Source organism: Empidonax traillii, unplaced genomic scaffold (genome assembly GCF_003031625.1).
Source record: "Empidonax traillii isolate 1590-97213 ecotype Southwest subspecies unplaced genomic scaffold, ASM303162v1 scaffold443:size705114, whole genome shotgun sequence".
Classification (NCBI taxonomy): domain Eukaryota; kingdom Metazoa; phylum Chordata; class Aves; order Passeriformes; family Tyrannidae; genus Empidonax; species Empidonax traillii.
This window is the reverse complement of record NW_020955636.1, coordinates 308,790-323,682: the sequence shown is the minus strand read 5'-3', so window position 1 is coordinate 323,682 and position 14,893 is coordinate 308,790. Positions and strand designations below refer to the sequence as shown.

The 14,893-nt window shown below is 42.4% G+C and overlaps 1 protein-coding gene across 3 annotated transcripts in view; it reads left to right on the top strand.

The window, feature by feature from the left end:
* The window catches only part of NPAS2 (neuronal PAS domain protein 2), a 101,966-nt gene that overhangs the window by 68,245 nt on the left and 18,828 nt on the right, over positions 1 to 14,893 (top strand). For all 3 annotated transcript variants that reach the window (XM_027894817.1, XM_027894818.1, XM_027894819.1), the window contains 8 exons: positions 7,311 to 7,429; positions 9,716 to 9,798; positions 10,709 to 10,815; positions 11,961 to 12,108; positions 12,649 to 12,730; positions 13,430 to 13,571; positions 14,290 to 14,396; positions 14,570 to 14,662. In XM_027894817.1, coding sequence (XP_027750618.1) covers positions 7,311 to 7,429; positions 9,716 to 9,798; positions 10,709 to 10,815; positions 11,961 to 12,108; positions 12,649 to 12,730; positions 13,430 to 13,571; positions 14,290 to 14,396; positions 14,570 to 14,662 — 881 coding nt within the window. The remainder of the gene's footprint in view (positions 1 to 7,310; positions 7,430 to 9,715; positions 9,799 to 10,708; positions 10,816 to 11,960; positions 12,109 to 12,648; positions 12,731 to 13,429; positions 13,572 to 14,289; positions 14,397 to 14,569; positions 14,663 to 14,893) is intronic.

Genomic DNA, 14,893 nt, shown 5'->3' with positions numbered 1-14,893 from the left:
CCTAGGCTGGAAGTCGCCCCTGTGGCTGCCTTTGTGTCGTCCCCCTCTCAGCTCCTTATCCAGCCGCAAAACTACCTGTCAGCAAAGGTGGAAGCAAGTGCACTGGACTCACGATGTAGCAGCAACAAACTCTCTTTGCTTGGGAGTTGATAACCTTGGGCCAGAGTGAGCAGCAGGAGGAGGGTGTAAACCTCTGAGGCAGTTGTCAATGGATCCACTGAGCTCCTTGCATCAGCCAGATGCACCTGAGCAAGACATGGAAGACATCAGCTCAGGCGAGCACTGTATGAACCCAGCCACGCATTGGGCAGTTTTCCGGCCCCAGGGCTGGGGGCAAGCTCCTCTTTTGGTGCAGGGGCTTTGGCACAGGAACCTGTGGTACAGGCACCTTTGAGCATCTGGTGGGTGCAGTGGTGGTCTGGGTTTCTGCCCCTGCTTGGCCCACACACACCTCAGGATGCCCCACTATCAGGCACTATCTTGCCCACCCCGTGCACCTCAGGGCTGTCACCTGCTGGTCCTGACAGCAATTGCTCTCTTCTTCCTCCTTTTAAATAAATACCCATTCTCCAGTCATCTCTCCTCCTGGTGTGAACCAAGTGGGTGAGAAAGACGGTGGGAAGGGTGGTGGGAGAGAGACATATCACTCAGGGCAGCATACATCCTATGGGCACAGGATCAGGTGGCCCCAAATCCTGGTGAAGGAAGGAGGCTAAGCTAAAGATAAGAAAAGAGTTGGCTGGGGGAGAATGACGGAAATTGCAAATTAAGCTTAATTAGCAGGAGGCATTCCTTATGAATGTATTCAAGAATGTTTTTCCCTACAGCTTTTCAGAGCAGTGGAAGTGTGAGCATGTTTTTACACATGGGAGACTGATACAGAATGTTCTCTAAACACAAATCTCTGCCGTTCCTTTTTAGCCACCCAGTGCCAAATCCTACCATTGTTTTCAATGGTTTGCTGAGCATACTCTGAGTCCACCTTGCCTGAAAGTTCCTGCTGCAGGGATGCCAGAGCCTCTGTGGCCAGGGAAGTGCTTTTAGCCCTGGACAGGCTGTATCCCATCAGGATACTTAGCTATTCCATTGTCATTAATGTGGGGTCGTGGCAGTAACAGCCCTAGCAAATCTTTCACCTTTCCTTCTCGCTTAACCTTTGCTAATGTTTTTAAGAACTCGTAGGTCCTCTTTTGCCCTCTTTAACAGAAATGTCACTAGCTTTATTGTACTTCCAGGTAACCTTTAATGTAACCTCCCTTGAATCATCATATTCTTAGGCTAATTTTATTATTGTTCATTGCTCATATAATGGTGGTGCTTGGGGGAAGGGGGTCATGCTCACGGGTTCCTAGTCACCTTTTCCCCCCTCTCCCTCCTCCCTCATACCTTCTCCTTTAATCGCATTGTGACTTATGGCTGAGAACATCATATAGGGATGGGTTTGAATGGATTAATTTGAAGGATTGCGGCTTAGAAAGCCAGTTAGGGGCTTAGCTGCTCTCCCTAACTTTAATGGGTGCTCTGGGGCTTTAAAGGCCATTGTACTGAGATACCAAAGATAATTTTTTTCATGCTGAAGTAGAACAAATACCTGATCTCTGCCAAGGTGACTTGTCACCAGAATTGCTGTCAGGGAGCCAGAGCACACACATCCTAGATCAAATTCATGCTATTCCCACAGAGGAGCAGTCACTGGCATCTTCCCTGATCCTAGAAGAAGCAGGGACATGCATGTAGAGGCCCTAGAAATTGCCCAGGAAAACTCACATAGTTCACAGCATGTTTTCAGTCTTTCGGAAGATCACCGTTCCCAGAGCTCCAGGGCTCAGCTATAGCTGGGGGCTAGAGGAGCTGCACAGTGCAGTGCCAGGGTTAGCAAAAAGGTCCACACTTGGCCTAGTCCTGAGGAAGCTGTACTCTGTAAACCCTGCTGCAGAACATCAGGGATGTGACACGAGCTGCCTGCACGAGTGAATCCCCCTTGAATTAGCTGTGCCCAAGCAAGAGCAGCCGACCAGCGAAACAGCAGTGCAAGCTGAGCAGACTGACTGCATGAGTCACTGGCTGTGCTAAATCAAATACAAGAGATTTGATTTTCCATTTGGGAGGATTATATAATCATCATTAATTAAGCTTCAATGAGAAAAGCAGGACTGTAACCTGATGTGAAGATTTAGTAGCCCCTTGAGGGGAGAGGAGGTGGCCCATGGGCCAGTGGAGCTCCTTTGTGCTTCTGTGAGAAATGCCTACTTGCTTTCAGATGATAGGAGTTGCTTTTGTTTTATTTGCAAATAGAAACTCTTTCCAATATTTTTATATATTCCAGGTACTGGTTCTGTAGCCCACATTTTACAAGAGACATGATTGTATGCAAACATCTGAGGGAGCCAAGTGCCATCGCTGTACCTATTGACCAGTAGTACCTGATAAGGGAGAGAGTCATATCAGCATCACCCATGAATAATGCAGTAGCTCACAGTAGTTTTGCCTGAGGGCTGAGGGGGAAGGCAAGTAATAAAGATAACCCTCCCCAAAAATCCAAGGAAATGCTTAGCTCCCAGTATAAGATGTCAAATTTACTGAGAATAAATTTTACAAAGCTGCTTAATAGCTCACTTTGATAAGAAATGATAAGGCGGGCTGGATTTATCCCTCCTGTGAAAATTGTTTTCACGTTTGTAAACAGACAAAGATCTCTCATAATTATATATCCAAATATTGGCTTTGGTGTCCTATTTCTGAGGTGACACGCTTAAAAACTCCTGAAAGGGACAAATATGGAGTCCTTCCTTTCAAAGACTTCACCAATACAAAAAAGGACCGCCAGCATCTTTGAAGTGATAGATCTGTCCTTTCGTCCAAAATGCCTGAAGTTTTTATCTTGAAGGAGGAGATAACCACTATGTAAACAGGGTTCCTAATAAGTAATATAATTAATATTATAGTGGAATTTAAAATGTTGCATTTTTGTTCCCAATTACATGGAAACTCAGAAAATATGTGGTACTGAATGCTAATAATAGCAGATACTCCACTGTTAGCTAATATATCTCTCAGATATAGGAATAAACATCAAGGTAATTATTATGTTGAGGAGAAAAAAAAATCTTTTAATTCCCAGAACAATTAACTCAATCTGAATTTCTTTTTAAAAGAAATAAACAGATTTATACAGGAGATACATTGATCTTGAGCCTCCAAAGTAATGCAGAAACATCTAAAACAAGAATAGCCCAATCCAAAATTAATGTTTTGATCAGAACCAACAGTTGCATATTACTGTTTGCTATTAATGATACCATAGAAGCTGCAGCTAACAATATGCAGCACTCATGCTAGGCTCTCTATGGGTACTTAAGAAAAAGAAACCGTTCCTGTCCTAAAGAATTTACCTGGGATTCGTATCAATACAGGATGGCAAGGAGAGAAACAGGAGGAGGAAAGAGGAGAGAGGAGATCAAAGTAGACAGGTGATGTATGGACACTGTCACTGTTACTCGTCCAAAGCTACTGAGGGTAGTCTGGCTTGCCACCAACACTTTAGATTTCATCATTATATATATTAATTGATGGATATTCTGTTTATCTGTGGTATGAATTTATTTATATGATACAGTCTTGATTTTATTCTGGTCTGTTTGGCTTGTATTTTTTGAAATCACTGTTGAGTTTGTTTGACAGTCACTAAAACTGGTTCTTTAAAGATTAACATCTACTGACAAAATAGGAAGGAAGGATTTCTTCTTTTAAATGGCATAAATGGGAGGTTTGCTATCTTAGGAAGCTAATGTTTTACACATTCTGTGTTAAAATAAGATGACCAAGCAACTGACTTCTGCACTTTTATTAACTGAATAACGTGGCATGTGGGGTTTTCAAACATGTTTTCATTCATTTCAGGTGGCATGATTTGTATCCCTAAGGATAAAAATCTTTTTGTCTGTGCTAGTTAAGGGCTTGGTTCCTTGTATATATTATTTGTTTTTAACGTTCTGTTCTCAGTGTCCTGGTCTTTAAAAACAAAACAAAACAAAAAACCAAACCAGCAACAATTTAAAAAAAATTCATCTTCTTTCTATCTTATGAGATATTTGTGGGTATTTAACACTTGTACAAAAGAATTCTGTGGTAGCTCTAGGAGCAGCAAGTGTGATAGGTAACTGAAAAACTATTAAAATTCATGCTAAGGAGCATCAGCCAACTGATATATATGAGACAACTGTTTCACCTTTTTGATTATGTATTTAGCTTTGTCACATGACCTTCTAATTCCCTACTCAAGATATTTTGTTCAGATCATTTAACTGTGAAACACACATGCCCTCATTTACCCAAGCCAACCTGTTTTATAGCCAGCTTAACATTTTCATCAGGCATCATCTGACAGAAGCACTCCAAGCCCTATATTGGACTTACAAATATTAATATCATCATAGCCTCAGGCTTGATCCCATATTTTTCATTCCACTATTTTTCTGTGGTGCTCTCAGTTCGTTACTGAACTTTGCTACCTCAAGATGTTGTGTTTCTTTTAAAGAGACTTGATGAATCATAAAGTATGATTTTTCAGAAAGCATGCTTAAAAGGTTTATGTTTTTTATTATTTAATTATTATTTATAAGTACATTATTATAATATTAGTTATTAATTTAGTAGTAGTAGTGTAATTTTTCAATTAATGCAATTATCTCTTTTAACTACATTTCAAAATTTATCAACAAAAAAAGTTGAAGTTTGCTGACCATCTGCAAAAGCAGAGCAAAACAGGCTGTGCAAATAGAGCTGAGGAAAGAACAGATACCAACAAAATAATTCAGAAGCAAACATGAATGGTTTTTTTCTTTCAGTTATTGTCGTTGTAATTTTCAGATGGAGATGTACTTTGCAAGGTGGTGGCTACCTGCCTGCATCATTGAGGCTTTTAATGCTCTGGGCTGTGTCAAAGGCAGCTGAGTGTGGAGATGGCACAGTAGCTGTTCAAACATAGGATGACTTCCAGCCAGGCCAGTTCTGTCCCATCTCCTTGGGCTTACTCATTCACTGCCGCTTCACCATTCCCAAAAACTGTGATGAAATTACAGATTTACTACCTAGCTGTCCTACACAATAATTACCCTTTTACTACTGCATTTATCTGTTGAAAATATAATCCTCTTTTTTAAATGCCACAATCAGGAATGTATTCTGCTTGTCTCAGGCTTGTGGCTGTTTACATCCAGCAGCTGACATTAAAAGTTATCTGCTCTCTTTGGGGTGACTCAGTCTCCACTCAGTCTCCACTTTCTCCTACAACTGGTGTCATTTGCAAGCCCATGGTTTGCTAACTATGTTAACTTATCATACCTGTGCTTATTTTCATAGCTTAGAGCCCAACCTGCAAGCATTTGATACTGAACTTGGCTGTTTCAGAGAGAAACAGCCCTATTGACTTCAGATGTGACAACATACTACATAGTAAGCTTGGAAGTAACTTTTTACAATGCCCACAGTGTGGTTTTATAGCATTCCCATTTATTATTAAACAGGACAGACGACAGAAATAAACAGACTTGCACAAAATGATAATATCAGAGAAGGACCAATAGCTCTTTACTCAGTTTCTCATGTTTCCTGCAGCTCCTAACTCTTCCTTTTATCCGCCTCTTGTATTAATAATCCCGAAGAAGCCCACATATATGCACATAACCCCAGGATCAAAATGGGAATACATATTCCTAGGAAGTCCCCAGAGCAAGTGTGCTTTGCTGGTGAAAAGAAGAGAATTTTGCCCATATTTTTAATCTCAATATCCAGTCAGCCATGCCCTCCAGACTCAGATACAAGAAAGGGCTGTAATCTCTGTGGATGTTCACATCCGTGCTGTCTTCTCAGATAAGGAATCTTTCTTTCTCTTAGGCACACAGTGGCCTAAACCAGTTAATCATAGGTGTGAATTCCCCTTAGAGTACTTACTTTTCCATCTCCTACCCTGTTATCCTTGCTACCAGTAATGTATCAACATTCCAAAGCCTTTAATAGGTTGAACTGGGTTTCAAGAACACATGTGCTAAGTTGAGACTTCGTCCACCTCTGCAATTTATGCTAGTGAACTAAAGCCCAGTACAGAAGCACCCCAGGATAAAAATTGCTATTTATATCCTCCCCAGATAGATTCAAAACTCTTCAATTTTACAGTAATGCTTTGTCCTGTGCAGAAGAGACAAATTGTAGGAAACTTCTTAAAGTTGGATATAGGAGCCTAATAGTAAGGAAAGATAATTTCATATTAGCATTGACTCTTATTAGCATTAGATTAACTCATATTGGTGAACTCTGGCTGCTAGATAGGACCTTCTCTGCCCCCATGGGAGATAGTTGGCTGAACAGGGCAAGAGCCAGTTCCCATTGCAGCTTGGCACACAGTTTTCTTTCATAGCTGTGGGAGTGGGATTACCATCTCTAAACAGCTTGAACTTGGAGGAAGAATTTGCATTATGTCATTCTAACATGGGACTGTGGGCTGGCTTAAGGCAACACATTCTTTTGGCAGCACATCTCTGTGGCAGGAGGTGCTAGTGGGCTCTCAAGGCAACACAAGAGCCATGCAGTCATGAAAGACACAAATAAAAAAACATACACAAAGCGTGTAGCCACATCACGTCCACCTTTTCCTTCCGTCCATTGTCTCAGGAGACAGCAGGCCACCTGCAGACTCCCCAGAGATGACCATCTCTGGAAGCCAGTGCCATGTACAGGGTCCCTTTTCATCTTCTTTAAAACAAGTAGAACTTGAGCACACTGGGGACACTTCTTCTTAGATGCAGAAGGGGAAGGCACTCTTCAGCAGCCAAGAATCACAAGCAGCCTCTTGCTAGCTTGAAGCCTTGCTGGCTGTGGGCCCCGGTGTTTTGCCACTGATGACTTGACGAACTCTCTTCAGCTACCTCCCTTGCCAGCTCATTTTTTCACTGCCTCATGGAAGTTATGGTGCTAGGCATGCTGCAGCATATATTTTTTTCTTGTGAGTGGTGAAAAAGAGCAATTGGATGCATGGGGTTTCTTTCCAGAAAACTGCTTTATGCTCTGTAATAAGGTTTGGCCTTATTTTTATCAGGATTAACCTGTAAAATTCATACTTGAAGTTAAGCTCTGATGTCATTCTGACTAACATGACTGACTTGGATTTAAATATATGCATATCAGCTTTAAAAGCTTTTAGAACACTTCTCTGAATAAAAATAGTATTAGTACGCTTCAAGTGTGCAAAATATTCAGGGAGAGAAAATCTTATATGAGGCATGATTCCGGGTCCCATTTTTTTCCCTACCTAGTGCCTAACTCCACTTGCAATGGCTTTGACGAGGCTGTCCCAAGGGCTTACAGAACATCCCCGGGAAAGCAGATCTGCTTCGTTGCGACTGTTCGTTTGGCAACGCCTCAGTTTTTAAAGGTAAGTCCCTGCCCTCGGTCCCATTCATTTCAGAACTTCTCATAACACTTTCAGACGACAGAAGGTGACACAGAAGGTTCTTAGTTTTGCTAATTGAATGGATTACAGATATCACATTTCATGCATAAAAATCCAGTGAAGAGGATTATCAGTGCAAGCCAGGATCTGCGGAAGCAGTGCCACTTCTGCCCCTATCACACGGTAAATGGAAGCCCTCCTTGCATTAGGAATTACAAAGTCACTTTGAAATTGGGTTCTTCATTGCTTTCTCTTCCTGCAATGGGACAACGTACAGGTGGCCACCAACACTTTCATTTGTGCCTTCAGTGACTTTGGTGGACTACTGCTAGTTTCCCTCCTCCCAAATCCTGGTAGTAAGATAGCTGATTGTGGTTATAAGGATAGACAATCCAACCTTGTGCCTGACACTGCTGTTCCCTAATTAACAACTGTGAACTACTGCATCAGATGTCCTGTCCTCAGAAGTTAAGAGATTTTTTTTTAATGTAATTGAAACCTGGCCAATATGAAATCACTGCTTCCATGGCCTGGCTCTGTTACCCCTCTAGGACTTGCAGGGCACTCTTGACTGATTCATAGCCCTGGCAGGCAAGTAGAGTCCTTTCTGGGTAACTGAGGACACTTCCCATAAATCTTAACCACAGTAATCATAATAACAGTAGGGTTGGAGTTAAGGTACTCTGGGAAACCTATGAGCAAATTCCCTTGTCTTTGAGTAGCTAACACCTCAAAATAAACAGGGAAATTAAATGGGCTGCACATGGCAGTAAGCTGTGTGGTACTAGGGAGGAAGCAGCTGCTGAACAGCCCAGAAAAGCTTTTATCTGCCACAAAGTCCTAAACGCTCATCTCTTCAATTCTTCTGGGTGACTCTCTTAACCCCCACTCTTCCTCCTCTAAAAAGAAGGTAAAAATGTTTATCTGACTGGCTAAGGAAGGCAGAATCAGCGATTTGGTTGCACACAGCAATGTTTGTATGTTGCACCTTGAAGTTTAGTGTATGTTCTTGGCATCAGCATGGATTTTGGCCTAAATTGGAAAGAGGGGGAGAGAGGAATTTAAGGTATTCATGAAACCCTTTGCCTCTGCACAGCCAGAGACTTTAAACAACTTTGTCAGCATTGGTGTGTATGAAAGAAATGCCTGATGAAAGTGCACCTCAAGTTGTCCTCTGGTCCCAAGAGGGTTTAAAACATTAGTGGTCTGAAAGTCTTCTCTCCCCAAGAGGGACAGCAGAGAGAGAAGCAGCAATGGGGATGCTGGGACAGTGTCACTGAGCCCACAGCACAGGGGAATGTGCCATCAGGGAGCTGGGGAATAGCAGCATTGGGAACTGGTGGGCAGGCTGTCCATCAGTGATGATGGAGACCTTCCTGCAGGAGAGACATGAAGGACACAGTAACCCTGGATGCCACCAAATCCAGTGCGCTGTTGCTGGCAAGTCCCAGCCCCGTTGCCCCTGCCCCTGCCAGTGTGAGAGGAGAGGCTGGCAGAGGAGAGGCACTAGCAGGTTGGCCTCATGCAACTAGCCCTGGCCCATGCACGGGTGTGCACCATAGTGCCATCCTTCCCTCTGCTTCCTACCTACACATAACAAATAATCACTGCCTCCTGATCTTCATCCCTCCGGGGCAAGGATGTCCTGCCTCACAGGCAGCCCTGTACCCTGCCTCCTGTATTCACTCAAGAGTTATCAGTCTTGTGAGCACTGAGGGCTGCTGTGAGTCTTGAGGGCCAGCTTCTTCACTGCAGCAATGAAGTACGAGGCAAAACTGCTGCCTTTTACCTACCTGAGAGGTCCCATGCAGGCTGGCTGCATGAAAAGGCATTTACTCCTCTGCAGCTATTGAGTGAGAAGGAGAGTGTTCCCCTTTCTCAAAGAGAGCTTGGAGGGCAGACGTCCAAAAAGGACCAGGCAAGCGTGGTGGGTATCTTTAGTAACATAAGGAGAGTGAAGCAAGACATGACAAACCCTAGAGGGATCAGGCATAGGCTGGATGCTGGAAAAGGGCATTGATCCTCGGGGCTGTGGGCAGCACAGCCGTTACACTCCAGGCAGTATTGCAGCTCTTAAGTTCACGAGCGTCACCAGTTCCCCAACTCCCGCAAAAATGTTGGCATTGACAAATACAGTAGATCGCTCTCTGGAATTCCCAGAAAATGGGTGAATCCCCTGTTTTCTCCTCTTATGCACCATGTATTTATAGCTAACAAAAGCTAGGTGAAGCTGCAGCTCTCAGTAAGTCAGTTTTCTCCATTGGACAGGAGATGTGCATTGTGGAAGAACATCTGGAGGAATTCACATCAAGACACAGCTTGGAGTGGAAATTTTTGTTCCTGGATCACAGGTTGGTGACAAGAAAAGCTGGTTGTGTTCAGTTCTTGTGTACTGCTATTTCATACGTACAATTATCTCAAATAGTGTTCTATTTCATGTCTAAATCTCATGAGCAGGAGGACTGCCCTGAAATTCCTACAGAAGTTTTCTATTTTACATTTATTTTTGCATTTATTTTTAACGGACTTTTAAAACAAAAATACTCAGTTTCTCAGGCCAAATTTGTGATTAGCTTGTTCTTGTTTCCTTTAAATTATCAACAGGCCAAAGTCGGTCACATTGCAAAATTATCTAATTATTATACAGCTGCAGAAATCCTTCTTTCCAAATCCAGTCACTGATTGTGTGTGTGCAATTCCCACCGAGTTATGGAGTGAAAGTCTGTGCTGGCTTGAGGCATCTGTGCTGGCAAAGGTACAAAGCAAGTGCCTCAGCACACCACAGATGAGCTCTCCAGGCACCCAGAGGGAAGCAGCACAGACAGTTTCCCCTCCTACCCCCCGGTCCCAGCAAGTGATGGTTTCCTTTAACCTTGCTGTGCATTTTCCCCTGCAAGGACTGCAGGAGCTGCGGCAGAGCCCCTGACCAAGGAACAGCCAGGGAACAGCTCCTCACAGCAGGTTACTGTGTCAAGCTGCTCTCTTCCCTGAGAAGCTGAATTGCTTTCCATAGTCACATTTTCCCTGGGAAAAAGAGGCTGTCGTAGCCTTGTCCTGGTGGGATGGTGCTGCCGGTACTGCTATGCCCAGCTGGGCATCCCAGGCACAAGGTGGGGGAAAGTCAGGATCCAGTCCCCTGGGGTGAACAACTGTACACTGATGAGTGAAAGCAGATCTGGGCTTTTTGCATATCCGTGTCAACATGCAGAAGTGCTTGTTTTATGGTTTTTATGAACTCACTTATGTTGTGCCTAACCACAGAGCACCGCCAATTATAGGATACTTGCCTTTCGAAGTGCTGGGTACTTCTGGCTACGACTATTACCACATAGATGACCTGGAGCTGCTAGCAAGGTGCCATGAACACTGTAAGTAGCGTATGGCCCAGGTTTCTTGGAAGTCATTGGGACACCTCTTTTCCGTGGAATGTTGTTTCAGTTAAACTTGGAAGGGGAGGTTTGACTCTTGCCTCCGCCTGTATAACTTAGAAGAGTTGTTGTAGGTTGGAGGCACTGCAGCTGATTGGCATCTGGGACAAACTTACCAAGCTTTGGAAAATACAGTTTTACCTTCTGTATCCCCTAAAGTAGTCAACAAGACTCACTGAATGGATAAAATGTGCCAGATTAGATCCCCTTTAGTAAAGAATATGCAGGAACACTTCAAGAAATTCTTGTGGATTATTTCCCCTAATGTTGTTCACTGTGTATTTGGGATTACCTGTGATTATTTAAATAGTCTGTTGAAGTTTAATTGAAAAACTCTTTCAGTAAAGAAAATGAGGCAATGATTTTCAAATAATTGCTTACAGAACTGGCTGTAACATCTCATCTTAACACCTCTGCCTGTCCTGAAAGCATGCTGTCAACAGTAGTTTTTTTATGATGACATTGAAAATGCAGAAAGGCTTAAAAGGGGGTGTTTGGAAACCCCATGAAATCACCAGGGAAAAAACCACAGAGATTAATTTTGTTGGTGAATCTTTCAAACCTTCAATACATCCCCATCTACTGTAGTTTGAATTCTTCTCGGTCTAAAAACTTTCAGTTATTATTTTTGTCTTTGCACAGTGTTATCTCTTATGCTCACTTCAAGCCCATCTACACACAATACTCATGTTTTCAAGCATTTTTTTCCTCTAGAACTTAAGATGATCAGTCTTAGAAATTAATCCTAGATGCCTAATTAAGCAGTATGTGATCAGTACATAAAGCAGGGTAAGGTCTGTGTTTAAACTGTAGCAGACACTAATGCATTAGTGTCCAAACTTAAGGTTAATTTTACTGTGTAGGAATGTAGCATTTAAAGTGTCAGAAGAAGATACCTACTGATCTTTATGATTTTTGCTCTATCATAAGGCTGAGGTAGCACTTACTCAAAGTTGTTGCTTAGGCTCCTGCCTGCCTTGGGAATTGACGGGGAAACACAGATACTTTTGTGACTTTTATTCTCATTTCATGTCATTTTCACGAGGGAAATTGTGTTACAAGCTGTGTGTGTTTTCTGCTGACAGTGATGCAGTTCGGCAAGGGGAAGTCATGCTGCTATCGGTTTCTGACCAAAGGACAGCAGTGGATCTGGCTCCAGACCCATTACTATATCACCTACCACCAATGGAACTCCAAGCCAGAGTTCATTGTGTGCACACACATGGTGGTAAGGTATGGAAAATAATACCAACCAGTGGGGACATAAAGGACAGTAAGACAAGGGCATCTTCGTGTCTGCCAACATTTTCTCTTAAAAACATAATGTCTTTTAAATAATAAAAAGTTAAGCCTGAATTATCTGAAAGAAAATAAGTTAATTATAGAAAAATTGTCAGACTAAACCTTAGTATATAAAATAGAGAATAGACAGATCCCTTAAATATTCACTTCCCCTAATCCTAAGTTGTTTTTAAAGAGCTATGTGGAAGCTTTCCAGTGAAGTCATAAAGAAGTTGTAGGATGTGAACTTGACCTTTATATATACTTCTTTAATATGCTTCTTGACTTGAAGAAGATATGAACAGACTAAAACCTGAATATTAGAACAGTCTCTCAAATGTTATTCAGTAGCGTTTGACTTAAATGATTTTTCAGCTGTTAATTTAACCTGTAAAATGGTACAGTAATTTAATGTTCCTCCGCTTCCTTAAAGCACATTTCATGAAATACAAGAACTCCATGTTGATTCACAGAATTATATTTTCCATTCAGTTATGCAGATGTTCGGGTGGAGAGGAGACAGGAGATGGGCTTGGAAGAAGTGTCCTCAGAGGTTGTGTCCTCAGCACTTAAGGTACAATGAGAAAAGCTTTTTTTCATGAATTTATGTAGTAATCACAACTTGTTCCTATGTTAAGGTCACAGAAGACTCCAGCATTGTCTTTCTGGGTGGATTGTCTCAACTTCAGAATTCATTGCTCACTTGAATAATTTTAGCACATATTGGGTTATGAATATAAAAGGATAAACCTGGAGATCAGTAACAGCCAGAAATTAGGTGGAACATGGGCAGGGGCAGTGCGAGATATCTCCACTTTTCCTTGGCAAGGTACTACAGTTTAAAGATTAATTTGGACAAGTCCTGGCAATCGGCCGTCTTGGCTGTATCTCAGTGATCTGATGAGGGAACACAGCAAAGCTCCTCCTCAGTGCATGGCCGAGTGTCTCACAGAGGTTGCAGTTGCTGTCACATCCTACTGAACACAAAAGAAAGATTCAGAAGAACATCTGAAGGCACAAAATGACTATGGCAGTAGCTTACTATTTATTTCTAACTCAGTGATAGTTGTTTGTAAAATGCATTAGTTAGATGTTATTTGGAAGGGACATTGACGCCTGTGTCCAGCTCTTCTGCTGGTCTACCTGGGATTAGTTCTGCTCAAGTCATTTTAGGCCTGCCAAAGAACTGGTGTGCAACCATTACTAAATGCATTTCAGAATGCTTTAACCTTGACAGATGCAATAGCTATTCCCTTTTTCTGGTTTGTTTTAGGACAGTGGTGCCAGCTTGGATCCTGAACAGCACTTTAATGCACTTGATATTGGTGCCTCAGTTCTCAGCGCCAGTCGGACACCCTCAGTATCATCCAGGAGCTCGCCAAAATCTTCCCACACACCCAAGTCAGACCCTGCATGTGAGTGGCATTCCTGGGTTGCTGCATTATTTTTAATTTAGCCAAGTTACAGAAAGTGTACTTATATTGCACAGCTGTTATTTAACAGTTATTTATGATTTATCAGTGATATGCAACTGACAATGAAATGCATAATCTGAAATGATAACCTACAAGAGGGAGGGTTCTAGTGCAGCCACCTAAATGCTGGGAAATGAGTAGTGGGATTAGCAGTGAGACCTGCTGCTTCAATCTGTTACAAAAATGAAGGCTTTGGTCTTCAGATTTGAAGGCATCAGTATGAACAATACGATGCCTCTCTAGACTTAATAACAGTCTGTGGTTGATTCTCTTCTGGCCAAGATTCAGGATGCACCAGTGTTGACTTGGGTGTATACTCATTCTGCTCCCTGGTCTGGAAGAAAAACCAAAGAGCTAATCTGAATTTGCAGTTATTAGACCCATATATAGGGAGTTCCAGCTGTTTTAGAACAGGTCCTGAGTCCTTTTGCTCTGTTTGTTGGAGCAGAAAATCATAATCTGTCTCATTTAATTTTATCTTTGCCGAGACCCTCCTTATCAGTTTAATTTTACTGCCGTTTAAGTCAACAAGAACAGCCTTGACTCCCAGTGGAATTTAGCAAGGCTGTAATAATTTCTGCCTAGGTCTTCTTGTAATAACCACTTCAAAGAGGGTTGATTTCCAGCATGTGAGAACTCACCAGTGCTTTTCTTGCAGCTACACCAACAAAGCTGATTGCAGAGTCTAACACTCCCTTGCCAAGAACACCAAGCACGCAGCAGGATCTATCTGTGCACAGACTCAGTCAACCTACTGCTCTTCAGGTAACTTCCCAAAGAATGATGGAAATAGGCAGAGGGTATACAGCATGTGCCCCACATATGCAGCTTAGCAATGAAAAATTACTTACACAACAGCCATGGCGTTAGAAGAAACCTAAAATTTAAAGCAGCCAAACTTGTAAATAAAGTTTTGGTTTGTTTTGTTTTTAACCTAGGTTTCTTTGCCTTCTCAGCCTCCATGTGAGCTTCTCCCACAGCAGTTGCTGCCTCAAGCAACTCTGCAAAATCAGCCTGCACCTCTGGCACAGGTTAGTTGGGGATTTGGAAGTGGAATAGGTCACTTGCTTACCTCCTAATATATTTCTCAGTTTAGGGCTTTTAGGTTACCTCTCTAGGAACTAAAATCCCCAAATCCACCAGCTCTCAAACACGTAAAATATTGTGGGAAAGTAATCTGAATTGTACACTTGTGTGTTTAAACATATAACTGCATGCAGGTGTTCAGAAGCCCAGGTGCAGGTAGGTTCGGGTGCACACAT